Here is a 22,074-nt window from a genome sequence, read left to right as displayed (position 1 = left end):
TCACCCATTTGTTTTGATAGCACATGTCAGCCTTCCCTGAGCTTTTAAGGGTAAGGAAAGATAAGTAAAAAATACAAAAATAAAAACATGCAATTTATTCAGACGATAAAACTGCTGTCTGTAAAACTGGCCAGTTTCATTAGGGCCTGGGCCAAATGGGTCCACTGGCTGTGTCAGATTGGAAAAAGCCTTGTGGAAAGGTTTAGCAAAGTAGATAGCCAATTCTGACAGTGATCATATTCTGTCCACGGCCTGGAAATTACACAAACAAAATCATGTTCGACTGCAAATTCCATCCCCTGGGGGGAACCTTTGTTGAGGTCTAGGATATTTTTTGGGGTGATTAGCATTCTCTCTGCAGGGATAACAAGTGGCTGCCAGTGTTTCTTGGCTGCAGTGGGTTAATGCCAGAGAGTACTGCATGCCAGGGCTCCTTAGCTAAGGATCTGTGATGAATTCAATGCCCTGTTTGATATTGAGCTTTTTGGTTTTCCAGCCAGACCATACGAATGGCGGCACAATGCCATTAGCCCACTGACATTGGGGACAGAAATAGTTTGACGAACAGCTGTCTCAAAGACACACCCCATGGCAGACGGACAGCACTCCCTCTCCTCGCTTCGGCCTCGGATAAGGCCTTAGCAAAAAAGACCAGGTTCACCTTATCAACGATAAACCGGATGAGAGACGTGAATGATTTTCATGTACAGCGACACTGCGCCATTCATTTGAGTAACGGCTTCTCAAAAACCTTATTTGACTTGAGTATCCATTTCCTTCCACATGCACTCTACTACTCTTTCCCTTGTCTCCCCTGAGTCTTCTCTGACCACATATCCAAACCGATCTTGGTCTCCAGATGCCAGCGCTGGGTTAAATTTGCAAATTGAGGACAACGCCTGAAATTGTGGTAGATGATAGATGATAGACTAGATTAGCAAGGTGAGTGAGAAATAGGATTAAAAAGAGAATCCTTAACATCTCTCTGTGAAATCAAATTATTACATCCCAATCGTGGCCTGGGGGTTAATTTTGGGGATAAATTGAATATCTCTTTGAAGAGGGCTTGCACAACTCTGAGAGTAACATGGAATGGCAAGATACATCTCCATGTTGAAATTGTGAGGAGTTATATGCACAAACTAATTACTCTGCACAAACAGATATGATACCTAGTCTGTAAACACAAAACATTGGCTACATCTAGTAATTTAAACGGAAATGGACATCAATGAACATCAATTATACAATAATCAGTAAAAAGACGAGTGTCTTAATAAAACACATTTCCATCAATATTTTCAGATGCGCACTGAAACATCATGAAGTAGCATTAGCCACTCTATCAGATTGTGTTTTATTAAGACAGTATGCATGTTTGACCCACTACCTGGATTTGGTCCTGTGTAGTAAAATATGGAAAGTTTTAAAAAATATATATTTTTTTACATTGGATAAAAGTATAGACTCCGAGCTAGAAAATTGTGTTAATCACACACTGCAGTTTAAGAACAATGAAAAAGTAATTCTGCTTAGAAAGTTGATAAACTTGTAACCCCACTTTTGAGAAAATGGCCTCTGAATGTTTTGGTACACCTACTGGACAGCTCTTCTTTGTCTACACCCATTCAGCATCGTTCACACCCTCTTAAGCCTGAGCCCCACCCGTCTCTTTAAGGATTCCCAGTGTAGTAAACAAACAAAGCCTTCAAGACTAAAAGTGGTGAAAGTAGTAGCAAATATAAACTTCATCTAGCCCTTGGCCTATATCCTAATTTGACTTTTGTTGATTGATTACATTTATTAGATTATTAAAAAAAAACATATATAAGGGCGCCAGCTGGTGATGCCTCCACACACAATTTGGTGCAGGTCATGTTGTTCTTCACATTATCGTCTCTGGTAAACACAGACTATATCAAATCAAATCTACGTTTATTTGTAACATGGACAGGATACAGAAGGTGTAAACGGTACCGGGAAATAGTTACTTGCATAGTAGAGTATTTTGTTAAGACATGTAGCTAGCTGAACAATTAACCATAATCCCAACTCTAATGTCGCGTTCAAAACAACTTGGAACACGGGGGAAAAAACTCAGACTGGGAAAAATCTATTTGAACGGTCATCCAACTCGGAATTCCAACTCGGGAACCTTTCTAGATCTCCTACACAGATCATACACGTAAAGTTAGCTAGCGAGCCAGCCAGCTAACGTTAGCTAGCTAGCTAACAGTACACTTTAACTTGCACGACTCTACCCGTATACATGGTTGCCCTTAGTTTGAAGATGTAATCTGGAGACAGGGGTTTTATACAGCAGCCTTCTTTCTGTGTTCTCTTTGCATTTGGCAATCAGCTCTCTGCTTCCACCAGGCATTCCACTGATTTCAAAACTCGGTCAACTTCTTCCATGACAAGGACACGGTTTCTTCCCCATCATTGTCATCAGAAGACTAAAATGTCTGGTTCAATGAAACCTAAAATCAGGGATTTTCTCATTGTCTGATTCATTTTCAGAGTCAGAATGGCACAAAAATCCTCCAGAAAGTAGTCCATCACAATGTTTTACCACTGAGCTTGGTCGATAGCACTATTAACTTCAGGGCAGCAATGTGTAGAGCACTAGCAAAACTTTTTCAGTTATTCATGATATCTTTCAAAAAAAGCAGCGGTAGACAGGATTATCCACACACACTTAAAAGCTCATGATATAGACATTCTACATGTCAGACCAATCCTAACTCATCTCTCGGCATGTCCAGACCATCCATTATCTCAGCCAATCATGGCTAGTGGGAAGGTTCCTGTATTTTTCCCTATTAAAACCAACTAGGCTCGTTATTTAACCATTTTATTTGCCTTTACAGATGGCACATACGTTTGTTATTAAGGCACATGAAAGTTCACGTTACAGAAAGCATTTCTGCCAAAAAACGTATTTAGATATATATTTTTTAAATGTTCAAATGCCTCTCCTGTGAAGTAGCAACGTGCGACATATGCCTAGTTTCCTGAAACGGGTCACATATTTTCCCTGTTTCTTTCCAGTTAGTTAAGGATGCCTTTGGAGCCTGAATGGTGTATGTTTCATGTACGAGCGAGTCGCAGGGAAACACAAGTGTATTACCGGCTGTGCAGCTTAAAAGGAATAATCCAATAAAAATCATGAAACTCCTGTCAATTTGGTGAAAGCCTATGTTCTATCAGTAGGTTAAAAAAAATGTCCCCATGATTTTACTTCTAAGTGGTCTGTCTCTGAAAATCAGGAAATCATGTAGGAATGAGTCATAGCTACATAATTCTCGACTGGAGTGTGTTATCCCCTACCACATTTCATAACGCTTTTAAAATAATGACCTGCACTCCAGATCGCCAAATCAGCCAATAGATCATGAGCATACTTGTCTGGAACACATCCATCCGTTTATATCATCATGACAAAGTATATATTTTGCTTAGATAAGGTCAATCTAAACAGTGTACCAAATTATTCAACCCCGTTTCTCCATCAAGTAACAAGTCACAATGCGCCCTGTGTGTCCGAGGGAAACAGAGATATTACAGAAAGGAGGAGATTGGAATTCCATTGGGCAATGAATGGAGAAACACCCCACCTAACTGACTATGGACCAATTGCATTCCTGTTGTCATGCTGCGTCACATGATTGCTAAGCTAATTGTTATGCAATCCCTTCTCAAAGTCAGGATGAGTTGAGAAACATGCCTATTTTCCTAATGTCATGATTCCAAAGCTATACACTATTACAGAGAACAAGTTCTCACAACTTGAAAAATATTTGCAATGTTGTACTTCTTGTTCACGACATTCATGCTAATGTTCAGTTAGAGCTAGCGCCCAATATTTATTTTTATTTCACTTTATTTAACTTGTTTGGGATAGGGGGCAGCATTTTCACTTTTGGATGAATAGTGTGCCCAGAGTGAACTGCCTCCTACTCAGTCCCAGATGCTAATATATGCATATCTTTATTAGTCTTGGATAGAAAACACTCTGAAGTTTCTAAAACTGTTTGAATGAGGTCTGTGAGTAATACAGAACTCTGTCTCAAAAACATGAGAAAAAATCCAAACAGGAAGTGCGAAATATGAGGTTTGTAGTTTTTGAACTCACCCCTATCGAATACACAGTGGGATATGGGTTATTTTGCACTTCCTAAGGCTTCCACTAGATGTCAACCATCTTTAGAACGTTGTTTCAGGCTGCTCATGTGAAGGGGGGGCCGGATGGGAGCTGTTTGACTAAGGAGTTTGCCTACAGCCTCATTCTCAGTCACGCGCTTTCACTTGAGAGGTAGCTCTCATTCCGTTGCTTTTCTACAGACATTGGAATTCTCCGGTTTTAACATCATTGAACTTTCATGATAAAAACATCCTAAAGATTGATTCTATACTTAGTTTGACAAGTTTCTTCGACCTGTAATATAACTTTTTGAACGTTTCTTCCAAATGGACCAGATCGCACTTATGGATTTGTTTATCCAAACGACCTAACAAAAGAAGATATTGGACATAAATGGACATAAATGATGGACATTATCGAACAAAACAAGCATTTATTGTGGAACTGCAATTCCTGGGAGTGCATTCTGATGAAGATCATCAAAGGTAAGTGAATATTTATAATGCTATTTATGAATAATGCTGACTACCCAACATGGCGGATATTTCTCTTCCTGGTTTGGGCTCTGAGCGCCGTTCTCAGATTATGCTTTTTCCGTAACAGTTTGGGTCTAGAGTGTCTCCCCCTTCGAATAGGGGGATGACTGCGGCAGCTTTCCAATCTTTGGGGATCTCAGACTATACGAAAAAGAGGTTGAACAGGCTAATAATTGGGGTTGCAACAATTGCGGTGGATAATTTTAGAAAGAGAGGGTCCAGATTATCTAGCCCAGTTGAGTTGTAGGGGTCCAGATTTTGCAACTCTTTCAGAATATCAACTATCTGGATTTGGGTGAAGGAGAAATGGGGAGGCTTGGGCAAGTTGCTGTGGGGGGGGGGTTCAGTGCTGTTGACATGGGGTAGAGGTAGTCAGCTGGAAAGCATGGCCAGCCGTAGAAAAATGCTTATTGAAATTCTCGATTAGCGTAGATTTATCGGGGCTGACAGTGTTTCCTAGCCTAAGTGCAGTGGGCAGCTGCGAGCAGGTTCTCTTATTCTCCATGGACTTTATAGTGTCCCAGAACTTTTTGGAGTTAGAGCTAGAGGATGCAAATTTCTGTTTGAAAAAGCTAGCCTTTGCTTTCCTAACTACCTGTGTATATTGGTTCCTAACTTTCCTGAAAAGTTGCATATCGTGGGGGCTATTCGATGCGAATGCAGTACGCCACAGGATGTTTGTGGTGGTCAAGGGCAGTCAGGTCTGGAGTGAACCAAGGGCTATATCTGTTCTTAGTTCTACCTTTTTTGAATGGGGCATGCTTATTTAAGATGGTAAGGAAAGCACTTTTAAAGAATAACCAGGCATCCTCTACTGACGGAATGAGGTCAATATCCTTCCAGGATACCTGGGCCAGGTCGATTGGAAATGCCTGCTTGCTGAAATGTTTTAGGGAGCATTTGACCACTGCCATTATAGATGCAGGCAATGAGGCCGTGATTGCTGAGATCCTAATTGAAGACAGCAGAGGTGTATTTAGAGGGCAGGTTGGTCATGTTGATATCTATGAGGGTTCCCGTGTTTACATATTTAGGGTTGTACCTGGTAGGTTCCATGATCATTTGTGTGAGATTGAGGGCATCTAGCTTAGATTGTAGGACGGCTGGGGTGTTAAGCATATCCCAGTTTAGGTCACCTAACAATTGACTCATATTCACTCCTTGAAGGAGAGCTCTCCTTGTCCCAGAATTGCACAGAATGTAACGTGCAGCCCATTGACGACGCATGGGCAATGTACACAATGGTCAGAATTACGATTCAAATGGAGTATCCCCATCTCCTCAAAAGTAGCTCTTTGGGAAAGAAATGTACACTGCTCTCAATCTGGGCAGAGATGAACTGCAAGTTGAACTCGGTGAGATAGACTCCTGAATTGATGTTCAGTTTGTTTTAGCGATTTTACAGCTAGTTAGCGCCTTCACATGCTGATATTGACTTTGGTATTATTGTGTGTATCCAGCCCGCCCGGAGCGAAAGAGAATTTGGGGCATTTTAGTAGACTTGAGCTGCAACAGATTTCCCAAAACTATTGTCACGTTTCTGCCCACCTTGTTATAAATTAAATTAAATTAAACATTTGTTCACAAATAGTTTTCACAATTGTTAAAACCTCTTGGGGCTAGGGGGCAGAATTCTCACTTTTGGATAAATAGCGTGCCCAATTTCAACTTCCTCCTACTCATGCCAAGAATATAAGATATGCATATTATTCATAGATTTGGATAGAAAACACTCTGAAGTTTCTAAAACTGTTTGAATCATGTCTGTGAGTATAACAGAACTTATGTAGCAGGCAAAACCGAGGACTAACTGTTCAGAATTATTTTTTTCCCCATCTCTGTTCCCTGAATTGTCTTTGTCTTTGCCAAGGTTATTCCTTTGTGCAATGAAGAAGTAGGCCAACTCAGAACTGGGGACACTTTTGTGAGTTGCGCAAGACGTGAAAAGCAGCGGTTTTGCAGTTTGTTTTCTTTCCTGTATTGAATACAGATTGCCCCGTCTACAATTTGATCGATTATTAACCTTTCTGATCTCCCCATCCCGGATCCGGGACCGTGAATACAGACTCAAGCTCATTACCATAACGCAACGTTAACTATTCATGAAAATCGCAAATGAAATGAAATAAATATGCTAGCTCTCAAGCTTAGCCTTTTGTTAACAACACTGTCATCTCAGATTTTCAAAATATGCTTCTCAACCATTGCAAAACAAGCATTTGTGTAACAGTATTGATGGCTAACGTAGCATTTAGCATTAGCATTCAGCTGGCAACATTTACACAAAAAAACAGAAAAGCATTCAAATAAAATAATTTACCTTTGAAGAACTTCAGATGTTTTCAATGAGGAGACTCTCAGATAGCAAATGTTCAGTTTTCCCGGAAAGATTATTTGTTTAGGACAAATCGCTCCGTTTTCTGCGTCACGTTTAGCTATGAAAAAAACCCTGTATCCAGGATTGTGTAAATCTATCAGCAAGCTCATTAGCATAACACAACGTTAACTATTCATGAAAATCGCAAATGAAATGAAATAAATATGCCATCTCTCAAGCTTAGCCTTTTGTAAACAACACTGTCATCTCAGATTTTCAAAATATGCTTCTCAACCATAGGAAAACAATAATTTGTGTAAAAGTAGCTAGCTAGCGTTAGCATTTAGCGTTAGCATTTAGCGTTAGCATTAGCGTTAGCATTAGCGTTAGCATTAGCGTTAGCATTAGCGTTAGCATCCAGCACGCAACATTTCAACAAAAACATAAAAGCCTTCAAATAAAATAATTTACCTTTGAAGAACTTCTGATGTTTTCAATGAGGATACTCTCAGTTAGATAGCAGATGCTCAGTTTTTCCAAAAAGATTCTTTGTGTATTAGAAATAGCTCCGTTTTATACATCACATTTGGCTACCAAAAAAAATCTGAAAATTCAGTCCTCAAAACGCGAACTTTTTTCCAAATTAACTCCATAATATCGACTGAAAACATGGCAAACGTTGTTTAGAATCAATCATCAAGGTGTTTTTCACATATCTCTTCATTGATACATCGTTCTTGGACACATGGTTTCTCCCCTATATCAAATGGAAAAGTACGAGCAGCTGGCAATTGCGCACCGAATTCCACGCAGGACACCAGGCGGACACTTGGAAAATGTAGTCTCTTATGGTCAATCTTCCAATGATATGCCTACAAATACGTCACAATGCTGCTAAGACCTTGGGCGAACGACAGAAAGTGTAGGCTCATTCCTTGCGCAAGCACAGCCATATAAGGAGACAATGGAAAACAGAGCTTCAGAAATTCTGCTAATTCCTGGTTGATGCATCATCTTGGTTTCGCCTGTAGAATGAGTTCTGGGGCACTTACAGACAAAATCTTTGCAGATTCTGAAACTTCAGAGTGTTTTCTTTCCAAAACTGTATGAATATGCATAGTCGAGCATCTTTTCGTGACAAAATATCGCGCTTAAAACGGGAACGTTTTTTATCCAAAAATGAAATAGCGCCCCTAGAGATCTAACAGGTTAACGTTTAAAAATACCTAAAGTTGTATTACAAAAGTAGTTTGAAATATTTTGGCAAAGTTTATAGGCAACTTTTGAAATATTTTCTAGTGACGTTGCGTTTTTTGTAAGCTGTTTTTTTTCTGGATCAAACGTGCTTTATAAATTGACATTTTGGATATATATGGATGGAATTAATCGAACAAAAGGACCAATTGTGATGTTTATGGGACATATTGGAGTGCCAACAAAAGAAGCTTGTCAAAGGTAATGCATGTTTTATATTTTATTTCAGCGTTTTGTGTAGCGCCTGCAGGGTTGAAATATGCTAGCTCCTTTGTTCACTGCTGGTGCAGATGGTGCAGGCTATCAGATAATAGCTTCTTATGCTTTTGCCGAAAAGCATTTTTATAATCTGACATGTTGGCTGGATTCACAACAAGTGTAGCTTTAATTGAGGATCTTACATGTGTGATTTAACGAAAGTTTGAATTTTATAGCATTTTATTTGAATCTGGCGCTCTGCATTTTCCCTGGCAATTGGCCAGTTGACACATTTGTGTCCCGTCTATCCCTAAGAGGTTTTAACACTATTTAACACTGTTAATTATAGGAATTATTTTAAATGTAGGACGCCAATGGCAATTGACAAAAGATTTAAGGAATAGTAACACCATCTGGCGGCAGCAGGACTATCATACTCAGAGCTGAACTACCACAATCATTGGAGGGTTACATTTTAGTAATGCGGTCACTGGTTGACAGAGGCTGTTGTACAAGAAAAACATGGCTGAGATGATGTGTCGAATCTTAGATTGAACATCAACTGAGCCAATGAGGCAAAAAAAATTGAATTTAAAGACGCAGTGAAGAAAATGCACTAGTAGACAAAGATCTTGGCTAGTTAGCATATAAAATATATTATGTTTATCCCTCACTATCAAGCTTACTTACGCATGTGCTTATCACAACCTAAATAATGTGGCTAACGCTAGCTGTACAGCAAGGTGAGAATGATAATACCACCACATAAAGATGTCACATGACTGTGGGACTAGACTCATCTGTCCAGGAAGATAAGAAGCTCAGAAGACCCTCAGTCTACCATGGTCGCCATGGTAACATTCACCACTGGGCGCTAATCACCAACTTCAGTACTGACAGATTATATGTAGGTGGACGAAACTCAAAAATGTCTCATCATTCACGTAGTATCGCACGTGCATGCAACAGGCAGGTAAACTGGTCATCTTTGTACATCCACGTCGCCCAGAGTCATTCAAACACTTATTTAGTGCTGCATTCAAAATGAGGACGGAGGAGAAAACCCCAAGCTTGACCGGCATGCAGCAGCCGGTCTTGTTTATTAAAGTGAAGTTAAGTGAGCACTATGCCTCTGCTCTGAAAATGTATGGAGATTTGATTCAGTCCAGTAACTTTGATTCATATTGACAGCGATAAGGAGCGAAGATACATTAGCTGACAACATGGGAGGGACAAGCACCATTGCTAAGGAAAGATTGTATCAGAGAGTTTGAGGCAAAGTGTTGTGTAGAGTTCCCCCTCCACCAAATGAGAGAAAGGTTTTCTGCAATAAATACTGTATTTATTTCCACTCTTGCTACTCATACAGATACTGTGCTTTTAGAAAGTATTCAACCCCTTGACTTTTTCCACATTTAGTTCTGTTACAGCCTGAATTATACATTAGAAGTCGACCGATTAATCGGAATGGCCGATTAATTAGGGCCGATTTCAAGTTTTCATAACAATCGGAAATCGGTATTTTTGGGTGCCGATTTTGCCGATAAAAAAAAATTAAAATGTACACCTTTATTTAACTAGGCAAGTCTGTTAAGAACACCATCTTGTTTTCAATGATGGCCTAGGAACGGTGGGTTAACTGCCTCGTCCAGGGGCAGAACGACAGATTTTTACCTTGTCAGCTCGGGGATCCAATCTTGCAGTTAACCAGTCCAACGCGCTAACCACCTGATTACATTGCACTCCATGAGGAGCCTGCCTGTTACAAGAATGCAGTAAGTTGCTAGCTAGCATTAAACTTATCTTATAAAAGACAATCAATTAACGACTGTCGTTGCTCCAATGTGTACTTAACCATAAACATCAATGCCTTTCTTAAAATCAATACACAAGTATATATTTTTAAACCTGCATATTTAGCTAAAAGAAATCCAGGTTAGCAGGCAATATTAACCAGGTGAAATTGTGTCACCTCTTGCGTTCAATGCACGCAGAGTCAGTTTGGGCCGCCTAATTTGCCAGAATTGTACATAATTATTACATAACATTGAAGGTTGTGCAATGTAACAGGAATATTTAGACTCATGGATGCCACCCGTTAGATGAAATACGGAACGGAATAAATGTTTTGTTTTCGAGGTGATAGTTTCCAGATTTGACCTAAGGCTCATATTTATGTGTGTTTATTATAGTTAAGTCTATGATTTGATATTTGATAGTGCAGTCTGACTGAGGGGTGGTAGGCAGCAGCAGGCTCGTAATAGTGAAAGGTATATGGTTTAGAGAGAAATAGTCGACGTGTTATAATTCCTGTAATAACGTGAGGCTAAACTTGAAAGGGGTTCCTTCGTTATTTTACCGTTCCTGTCTTCCATAGAGAATGTCTTGATCTACTTCAAATAAGGTCTGTGTTTCGTGCAGACTTAAACCGCCTTGGAGTTTTGATACCCGTATAAATCTCACTAGGATAAGGTAACGTTTGTCAACATATTTTCATAAATCCACTCTACAAAAAAAATGATCTTCGCTTATATTTAGCTAATATTGATCAGAGTTACCTTGTCCTATGGATATCTACACAGTTATACAATTGGCAAGGTGGTGTAAGCCTACACGAAACACAGACCTTATTTTAAGAGAACCTAAAAAATATCCTATGGAATAAATGAATGAAGGAACCGCTTTGCAGATTTTGCTAGAAGGTGTCATGGGAATTATAACTCGCATTTTGGTAGTCAATTCTTACCATGCCCATTATTAAAATAGGATTTCCTGCATATAGAAATTACAGTTTTTGTTTTCAACATTCAACACAGGTAACTTACTCTCAACTGTTTGAATAAAAATAGAGTTTATTTGTCTCCTAAGCAGACTCTTCAGTATCATTGTCACTTCAGAGCTGTGTGTGTGTTTTACAGATGGCAGAGAGAAGCAGAGCACCAGTGTAGGACTATTACATGGAATTGGCACCAGGGAAAGCAAGGTGTCTTATTTATGATAAAGATGTAAGCATGGGGTCAGCAACGGCTAAATCAAAAAATACCACCAACCTGTGAAATCACCTTAAGAACACCCATCCAAAAGCCCGTAATATGTATTATATTAATAAAGGTGTTCATTGTTCATTCAGTATTGTTGCAATTTACATTATTACAAAAATGTGTGTGTGTGTGTGTGTATGGGGCAGGGCGGCAGGGTAGCAAGTTGAAACTGAAAGCTGACAAGGTACCTTCTGCCCCTGAACAGGCAGTTAACCCACTGTTCCTAGGCCATCATTGAAAATAAGAATTTGAGAACTGACTTGCCTAGTTAAATGAAGGTAAAAAGAAAAAAAAAAATATATATATATATATATATATATGTATGTGTATTTATAAATATATAAATACATGTTTTTTTTAATAAAAATTAATTGGCCGATTAATCGGTATCGGCTTTTTTTTGTCCTCCAATAATCGGCATTGGCGTTGAAAAATCGGTCAACCTCTATTATAAATGGATTACATTTTGATTTTGTGTCACTGGCCTACACACAATACCCCATAATGTCAAAGTGGAATTATGTTTTTGGAATTTTTTACAGATTCATTAAAAATGAAAAGCTGAAATGTCTTGAGTCAATTGGTATTCAACTTCTTTGTTACGGAAAGCCTAAATAAGTTCAGGAGTGAAAACGTGCTTAATGGTGTGTTTAACATGTAATGTGATTTTTGAATGACTACATCATCTCTGTGCCCCACACATACATTTACAGTACATACGGAACGTATTCAGACCCCTTTTCTTTTTGCACATTTTGTTACATTACAGCTTTATTCTAAAATTAATAAAATTACTTAATCAATTTTAGAATAAGGCTGTAACGTAACAAAATGTGGAATACGTCAAGGGGTCTGAATACTTTTTGAATGCACTGTATCTTTATGGTCCCTTAGTCGAGCAGTGAATTTTAAAGACAAATTTAATCACAAAGACCAGAGAGATTTTCCAATGCCTTGCAATGAAGTGCACATACTGGTATATGGGTTAAAAAAATATATATATATTTTAAAACAGACAATGAATATCCCTTTGATTATGTTGTAGTTATTAAATCACACTTTAGATGCTGTATCAATACAACCAGTCACTACAAAGACACAGGTGGACTTCTTAACTCAGTTGCCAGAGAGGAAGGAAACCACTCGATGATTTCACCATGTGACTTTAAAACAGTTAGTTTAATGGCTGTGATAGGAGAAAACTGAGGTTTGATCAACAACATTGTAGATACTCCACAATACGAACCTAAATGACAGAGTGAAAAGGAGGAAGCCTGTACAAAATAAAATATATTCCAAAAGATGCATCACGTTAAATGTAGCAAAGAAATTAACTTTATGTCCTAAATACAAAGTGTTATGTTTGGGCAAAACCAACAACATGAGTAACACACTTCATATTTTCAAGCATGTTTGCGGCTGCATAATGTTATGGGTATGCTTGTCATCGGCAAAGACTAAGGAGTTGTTTGGGGGATAAAAATAAACCGAATAGAGCTCAGCACAGGCAAAATCCTAGAGGAAAACCTGGATATTAAACCGACAAGAACAGCCTGACAATAGTTTCTCACTGAACTGGGAGAACATAGGTATATTTAAGAGGGGCTGATGCCTGCTGAGGTAAGCATAGCATTGTGCTAACTCAGTGACAACAACAATAACTGCACTACTCCAGTCAAACTGTAGTCAGATCTACAGTGGCCCATTCATACACAACCCATTCAGATTTTCATCTGAAGGGAATAAGAGACAATAGTATCCATTGTTACACCTAAACCAACAAAAATAACTAACATCTCTTCTGTTGTGTCTAATTGAACAAACATGGTGTCATGAAATGTAAATGTTTTCAGAGTATGAAGCAAGAATAATTCAAATTGTGTCGGATCACACCAGGGAATAGTGTGATTGAAGTATATTTCTTCCCACACAAAATATACAACTGGAAGTTAAGAACAGCACAGTCACTGTTAGCCTATAGCACTTATTTCAGACCATATTTCTTATTTTACGGACTTTGGTAGTATATGTTCAAACTGAGGGCCCTTTTCAATCAAAACAAGTATGCCTATACATATGTTCCAGGTTTAAGGCACAACAACATTTATCCAGTGCTGTGCCAAAGTGTGTTTTGAATTCATATGGATGTTGAATTTCTTTCAGTTGTCATTGTTTCATTGATGAAATGCATCTAAAGCTGCATATTCTCAGTGTAAGAAGACCGCAGTTATTTTTTCTTAAACCGGAAACATCCGGATAACAGATTTTGCATGCAGCCTGCCCTCAGTATGTGTTGTTATGGCTTACGACTCTCAGAAAGAAAGTTATTTCCTCTCCAGTTGTGTCAAGATGATGACAGGCCCTCTGTCTTGCAGTAAAGGCAACCTGCAAATTAACTTGTCAAAATTTCTAGCATAATTGCACGGTGATCTCTTTATGACTTATCATCTCCTGCTAGTCATATTTAGATCATGGCATCTGATGAGTCAACATCACGTCAGTTATGCAACACGCGGCTCAAGTTATAAACAATGGCTTCACTGACAGAAGTTTTTGGGATGAAATGTAGCATATAAATTAGCGAAAGTTTTTGCTTAAGCCATGAAAAACTTAAATCACTTTTGTTCTAACTTCTATCAAATTGATAAAAATCCTGACAGTGAGTCCTAATTTGTATAATTGTTCATTATGCATGCCCCAGTGCATTGCTGACTACTAAAAATGCAGTTTCCATACTGTATTCAGGTAATACAGTAATTGTTAGTATCACTGATTTACTGGAGGTGACCATGACTGCTGTGACCTCAAGTTAATAACTTGCACTTTGAATCACATAAGAATATTTATTCTTGTTATATTTTGAATAATTTCATAATGTCAGCCCCCACTCCCTGTCCTCACCTAATACTCAATCCAAACATGGCAACTCCCTTTTCAGATGACCACACAGCTTGGTCATGTTAGTTCCGATGCTGATATTACATTCCATTTCAGAGCGTATGCTTTGAAACCTAAATATCCTGAGGATTCATACGGATAGCTCCGATTACTGTCCTTAAGAGAGTATATACAGTGAGGCAAAAAATTATTTAGTCAGCCACCAATTGTGCAAGTTCTCCCACTTAAAAAGATGAGAGAGGCCTGTAATTTTCATCATAGGTACACTTCAACTATGACAGACAAAATTAGAAAAAAAATCCAGAAAATCACACTGTAGGATTTTTAATGAATTTATTTGCAAATTATGGTGGAAAATAAGTATTTGGTCAATAACAAAAGTTTATCTCAATACTTTGTACCCTTTGTTGGCAATGACAGAGGTCAAACGTTTTCTGTAAATCTTCACACACTGTTGCTGGTTTTTGGCCCATTCCTCCATGCAGATCTCCTCTAGAGCAGTGATGTTTTGGGGCTGTTCCTGGACAACACAGACTTTCAACTCCCTCCAAAGATTTTATATGGGGTTGAGATCTGGAGACTGGCTAGGCCACTCCAGGACCTTGAAATGCTTCTTACGAAGCTACTTCTTCGTTGCCCGGGCGGTGTGTTTGGGATCATTGTCATTTTTTTTTTTTTTTTTTTTATTTTACCTTTATTTAACCAGGCAAGTCAGTTAAGAACAAATTCTTATTTTCAATGACGGCCTGGGAACAGTGGGTTAACTGCCTGTTCAGGGGCAGAACGACAGATTTGTACCTTGTCAGCTCGGGGGTTTGAACTCACAACCTTCCGGTTACTAGTCCAACGCTCTAACCGCGGCTACCCTGCCGCCCCATGCTGAAAGACCCAGCCACGCTTCATCTTCAATGCCCTTGCTGATGGAAGGAGGTTTTCACTCAAAATCTCACGATACATGGCCCCATTCATTCTTTCCATTACACGGATCAGTCGTCCTGGTCCCTTTGCAGAAAAACAGACCCAAAGCATGATGTTTCCACCCCCATGCTTCACAGTAGGTATGGTGTTCTATGGATGCAACTCAGCATTCTTTGTCCTCCAAACATGACGAGTTGAGTTTTTACCAAAAAGTTATATTTTGGTTTCATCTGACCATATGACATTCTCTCAATCTTCTTCTGGATCATCCAAATGCTCTCTAGCAAACTTCAGACGGGCCTGGACATGTACTGGCTTAAGCAGGGGGACATGTCTGACACTGCAGGATTTGAGTCCCTGGCGGCATAGTGTGTTACTGATGGTAGGCTTTGTTACTTTGGTCCCAGCTCTCTGCAGGTCATTCACTAGGTCCCCCTGTGTGGTTTTGGGATTTTTGCTCACTGTTCTTGTGATCATTTTTACCCCACGGGGTGAGATCTTGCGTGGAGCCCCAGATCGAGGGAGATTATCAGTGGTCTTGTATGTCTTCCATTTCCTAATAATTGCTCCCACAGTTGATTTCTTCAAACCAAGCTGCTTACCTATTGCAGATTCAGTCTTCCCAGCCTGGTGCAGGTCTTCAGTTTTGTTTCTGGTGTCCTTTGACAGCTCTTTGGTCTTGGCCATAGTGGAGTTTGGAGTGTGACTGTTTGAGGTTGTGGACAGGTGTCTTTTATACTGATAACAAGTTCAAACAGGTGCCATTAATACAGGTAACGAGTGGAGGACAGAGGAGCCTCTTAAAAAATAAGTTACAGGTCTGTGAGAGTCAGAAATCCTGCTTGTTTGTAGGTGACCAAATACTTATTTTCCACCATAATTTGCAAATAAATTAATTACAAATCCTACAATGTGATTTTCTGGATTTTTTCCCCTCGTTTTGTCTGTCATAGTTGAAGTGTACCTATGATGACAATTACAGGCCTCTCATATTTTTAAGTGGGAGAACTTGCACAATTGGTGGCTGACAATATACTTTTTTTGCCCCACTGTAAATCTGATTAGAATCCTGTTGCCCAGAGAAGTGCTGAAAATAATCTATTTATAAAAGCACTGTCATGACGCAGCTACTTTATACGTATGGAGACATCTCTGAAAGGCAAGTGATTGGCGAGTTGAGTTAAATTAGATACATATTACCAGGGCAGCATGATGTTTCATAGACAATATGAAGCTAAATAGCTGGATAGTGGACATACAGCTTCAATCAAGCCCTCTTGTAACCTACCTGCATTGAAAATGAGTGCAGGTTCCATTAAACTATAGTGTCATACTATATCAGGCAAGTTTATCAATGTATCTGTGTGCATTTCATGTGATAATTGGATTAAATAACAAATATCACCTGTGCACATATGCAGCCCCCACAGGTGATTGAAAAATATAATTTTATATATAATAGTATGCCCCATGTAAATTAAATTTGAATTCAATTAGTATGATCAACAATGAGGTTTTGTCAGCAAATTGTTGGGCAGGTTGACCTGGGGTCAGTAAATTCAGGTCCTAACCAGCTAAGCAAACTGCAAAAGAAAAATGGTGGACCATGCGTTATTTATGTCTGTAATAGAGTTCCAAAGTAAGAGTCAAAAAGCAAATGGTCAAACAGGGAAATGGTTCCAAACATTTTAGAAACCATTATTTTTTCCCATAAGGGATTTTAGAAACACTTAAAATAAGGGCTGTGTTTCGTGTAGGCCTATCCTGCCGTGATGTTTTGATAACCATGTAAATCTCTCTAGGACAAGGTGACTTATCAATATATTTGCACCCCTCCCCCCACACACACAAATAATAATACTTTTTTTGGAATATGCCATCATAAAGAACTACAAATGCCATGATGAGACTGCCGAATGTCCCCTTTTATGCTAATTATCATTTTCGAATCTGAGAGTAAGTAGAGACAAATACATTGATAAAAGTCACCTGATTATCAAAACGTCACACCAGGATAAGCCTACACGAAACACAGCCCTAATATGAAGTGTTTCTAAAATCCCCTATGGGAAAAATGAATGGGGGAAAAACGATTGGATCCATTTCCCTGTTTGACCACTAGGTTTCATTGGTATTATGACACCTGTACTATGGCGCTCTATGACCAAGGCAGCCTACACTTTGAGCACAGGTAGGTTTAGCTTTTTCGAGATCTGTTCATAGGACTAACAAGTGTCTAGTCTCATCCATTTACAGTATGCATGTGCAATATCACATAATATGTTAATGTGCAAAACATAACTGCACTCCCCGTTTCTCTATTCCCAGTGTCTATTATAGTCCAGTTCATATCCCATCCCAACGGGCATCAGTTCAGTGCTTAGTTTTGATTTAGATTATGTTGAGTTGTCAACTAACGTGAATTAAACACTGCTATTTGATTTAGGTGAAAAGTTGGGTGAAAAAGACGAAATTCCCTTACAGTGATTACTTTTTGCAAATCCGTTTTACACGTTGATTCAACATTATCACATGGAATTGTTTGGTTGAAATTACGTGGAAACAACTTGATTCAACCATTTTTTCCCCCAATAGGATGTTTACATCTCTGTGATGCTCCGTAGCTTGTGGACCATATCAATAGACTTCTTCCACCACCATAAGCACCTTAGTTCAACACGTTACACAACAATCATTTGGAGTTAATTTTAACTGCTGGGACTATTGCTTCATAGTCTGGCATAGGCTAATCCTCTGGAATCCCCCTCAATGACAAAATGCACATGACGCGGAAATGACCATACAGTATGAATCGTATAATTTAACCTGACAAACACTTTTCCTGTAATTTCAAATGTCAAAGCAACGTTGGAATCATATGAAAGTAATTACTTTTTTAAACCATTCGCAACCAGTGACAGTGTATGAAGAATTAGAAAGTGTTTTTACCTGAGAAAGACGGTCTCGCCTTGCCTGACGGTAATATTGTCCATTACTTTATTATCGGTTTGGGAATCCCCTTGACTGTGGACAGGCAAACCTGGGGGGACAAGAAACAGTACCCTGAATGACAGAACCACCAGGCACTTCCAAGACACGACAAAGTATCCACAAACACCCATCTTCGGTTTATAAATCCCACTGCTTGTCGAGACACACGTCCGTTGATTTAAAAGGCAAATGCGTATTTTGTCCGGTGGAGCGAGCGCGGGTTAGTTAATAGCCTACAGTTCGTCTGGTAATCCAAATCTTCTTTCCAGGTGCAGCATAGCATATGCAGGAGTATCGCTATCCCTACTGCGCACTCAAAAAAATATGTGCAGGCTGTTCTATTCTGTAGCTCGCAGAATGGAAATGCTTCCTTTCCGAATGGTCCAGCTGCTTATTGATGATGACAGTACACGCATTCACAGAAAATGAACGGTCGCAGTTGTGGATAGCACGCATAGCAAACACATCAGCTATTTCGTTTGCGATTAAGTGATAAAACTTTAACAACCGGTGCCAAATGCGCAGAAGAGCGCAAAAACAAGACAAATGCGTGATTATCTCGTTCCAACAGATGCGGATTTTCTTGGGATTGGATCTAGGCTACACGAGTATTAGTGATTATTCTATCTACATCCTACAGCGTCCCCTCATCGTCGCTATACGTGCTCTAGGTCAGGGATCATCAACTAGATTCAGCAGCGGGACGATATTTTCAGGGGATCATAACATAATTACAAATCATTTCTTGCCTGCAAATTGACCGCAAGAAGCCCAAACATTTATAAGATTTGACTAAAACATAATTTCAAACATTGCTTACATTTTGTATACGATCACATATACCGTATCACTCTAATATGCCTGGGAATACTTTGAAACATATCTCCAAAATGTAAAATCACTTGGAGCTGATGTTTTTATAGTCTTTTATGTCCAACAATAAAACATTTAAAATAAAAACGTACATTTTTCTTTTGCTCAGAAAGCCGAATAAAATCACCAGTGGGCCAAGTGTTTGGATGCAGATGCTATAGACTGCCTACAGATTGCGTGATATATTGTTCAGACCTTTAACAGGTGAAATTGGTGGGTATGACTCAAGTGTTTTGGTGGTGTGGATAAAGACACGTGGACTAAATATACCGCCCTTGACTCATAGCATCCATGTTCACAATCCAGGCTATTAAATGTGTAAATCATCTACTTGCAGTGCATTTATATAGCCTATGCAAGCCACAGTGCTGTCCCTAGCCCTTTGGGGGCCCTAAACAAGATTTGGTTGGGGGGTCTCGGCAAAATATTTTAGTTGACCCCCCCCACTTGACAGCTGAGAGAGTTGCGCTCATGCAATCTTACACATTTTGCCATTGCACAAGTTAATGCAATTTTAACTTGTGCAATTTTGTACAAAAAACGTCATGCAATCCTACTAATTCTGCCATGGGACAGAGATGATTTTTCTTCAGTTTTACAGCTAATTTCCTGCAATTTTACCTATTTTGCCATGGGGTGGAGAGAACATTTTACGGGTTTAAAACTAATTTCCTGCAATTATACACATTTTGCTATGACTTACGGCATGGCCCAGTGCAGTGAAAAACGTGGTTTCCCTGTGTTTTATATTAATTTCCACACTGAGGTTGGTATTCCTAAAGATCATGTGTGCAGCCAAAGTTTAAATTAGCGTGAAGGGCATGTCTTTAAACTGTCACTTAAAAAGGCTCAGAGTCAATAGTTATAAAAGTGTATAAAATCATAACTCAAAATTGGCAATGCAACTGCAGTTATCTTAGTGAAAGACTCTCCCATACACTTTAAAGTCTACGCAGAGCGGTGCACCATAGCCAATCAGAGGCACAGTAGGACTATATGCAAACAAGCCACTTGCCATGAGGTCCTGCCATCATTCACTTTCAACTGGGCTGTGTGTTTACAAGCAGTCGCAACAGCGCGACTTTATATCATTAGAAAGCATTTGACAAAGGACACAAAATTCACTTGAATGGATTACAGCAAATATGTAGAGTAGCTAAATACCACAGAAGTTCTCTTACATTTGGGAACTTTACATTCCTATTGATCAAACAACCATAAAAATATAGACTCTTCCCTATATGCACATCAACAACAACAAGATCAACAACTAATGCAAACCAGAGCAAGATTAACTAAAAGCTAACAAAGGAAAATTAGATAAACCCTCTCAAACTTTTTCAACTAGTTGGCTGTCAAAATTGCACTGATAAACAATGGGGAATGGCCTGCTCTGCAGCTGTCTGCCAATGCATGTGTTGTCCCAACCAAGCACCCAAGCTAACTGGCTAAAGTTGTCTAGCTTGGTATCTAGCTACTTCCAGACACAAATGAGAGAACACCTCGCTGAGCATTTTACTCACCCTAGCATATTTGGATAGGATGTTTACATGTTATATAGAGGGTTCATGACTAACAATTACTTTTTTTGCCTACGTTTACTGACATCAGTCATATTCAGCGAGTTTTCCGCGTTCATAAATGTATCAGTTATTCTGTGCTGTGCTATGTCACACTCAGACAAGAGTGCTCTGAAATCTGAGTAGATCGCTAGCCAGAGTGAATTTGCGAACGCAAGAGATATGCTAACTGGATAACAGTCATTCAGCATAGCTAGCTAGCAAAGCGATTCACATTTCTTGCTAGCTAACCAAATGACACCTGCATCTCTAGCGTGTGTAGCCACCAAAAAACGATATGATGGGACAATTCACTCACTCACCCACTCCTCCAATGACATGACATCCTCCTAGCCGCTAGCTATCTATCTAGCTAACATTAGGCTCTGTGTTTTTAGCTTGTTACATAAATATATACACACACTAGCCTATTAGCCAAATGATGACTGACTTGTGATCATTGCCTTTGCTAGTTTGATTGTGTTGACATTCCCAGCCTTAGTTATACTTGTCAGTTTTTGTCCAAAATATTCAGTCATTGAAAATGAAACAGCTTAGGGACTGTTACAGCTCTCATTTGTGGAATGACCAGACCAAGGTGCAGGTGGTAGGCGTACATTGTCTTTTTATTTGATGACACCAAAAGCAAAATAACAACGACAACAAACAAAAAAACGCACAGTTCTGTAAGGCAAAGAAACTATACAGAAAACAAGATCCCACAAAACTCAAACAGAAAATGACAACTTGTATATGATCCCCAATCACAGACAACAATAGACAGCTGCCTCTGATTGGGAACCACACTCGGCCAAAACAAAGAAATAGAAATCATAGAATGCCCACCCAAATCACACCCTGACCTAACCAAATAGAGAAATAAAAAGTCTCTCTAAGGTCAGGGCGTGACAGGGATTCGAAGCAGCAACCTTTCAGTTACTCCAATGCTCTTAACCACTAGGCTACCTGCCACCCATTAATCATGGAACGTTGAGTCAAATATAACCTATTTTTAAAACCTCTTATAAAATTGGTTTTGTAGCATAAACTGGAAATTGTATATTTTTGACTGATATTATGATTATTATTATTGTCGTCTGTTTGTTCCATATCTTCAAAGTAGTTAAAATGCTGTCAGTTCCAGTTCCAAGTAAAGGCATTGCAACTTTCTTACAGTATTTCTTGCAGATATCAGTCCTACCTACAAGTAAGTCAAAACATTTATTTTCTGCCATTTCATATAAGCTGTGTGAGCTTATATGTTTATAACCCAAATTGTTCACTGAAGTAGAAATTATCCTTTGTGATACAGGCAGACATAATTGCCACATACAGTACCGTATCT

At 39.1% G+C, this 22,074-nt stretch overlaps 1 protein-coding gene across 8 annotated transcripts in view; it reads right to left on the bottom strand.

Annotated features, from left to right (window-relative positions):
• ntm (neurotrimin) overlaps positions 1-22,074 on the bottom strand; it is a 436,848-nt gene that overhangs the window by 127,291 nt on the left and 287,483 nt on the right. For 4 of the 8 annotated variants that reach the window (XM_090186151.1, XM_090186155.1, XM_090186152.1 and 1 more), the window contains exon 2: positions 18,256-18,346. In XM_090186151.1, the coding sequence (XP_090042277.1) occupies positions 18,256-18,346 (91 nt within the window). Of the gene's footprint in view, positions 1-18,255; positions 18,963-22,074 lie in introns of those variants that run through there. The other 4 variants (XM_090186148.1, XM_090186149.1, XM_090186150.1 and 1 more) reach the window with 2 other exon arrangements.

Source organism: Oncorhynchus mykiss, chromosome 10 (assembly GCF_057628025.1).
Source record: "Oncorhynchus mykiss isolate SJ-2025 chromosome 10, ASM5762802v1, whole genome shotgun sequence".
Lineage (NCBI taxonomy): Eukaryota > Metazoa > Chordata > Actinopteri > Salmoniformes > Salmonidae > Oncorhynchus > Oncorhynchus mykiss.
The sequence above is the reverse complement of the archived record's forward strand: the minus strand, read 5'-3'. Positions and strand labels throughout refer to the sequence as shown.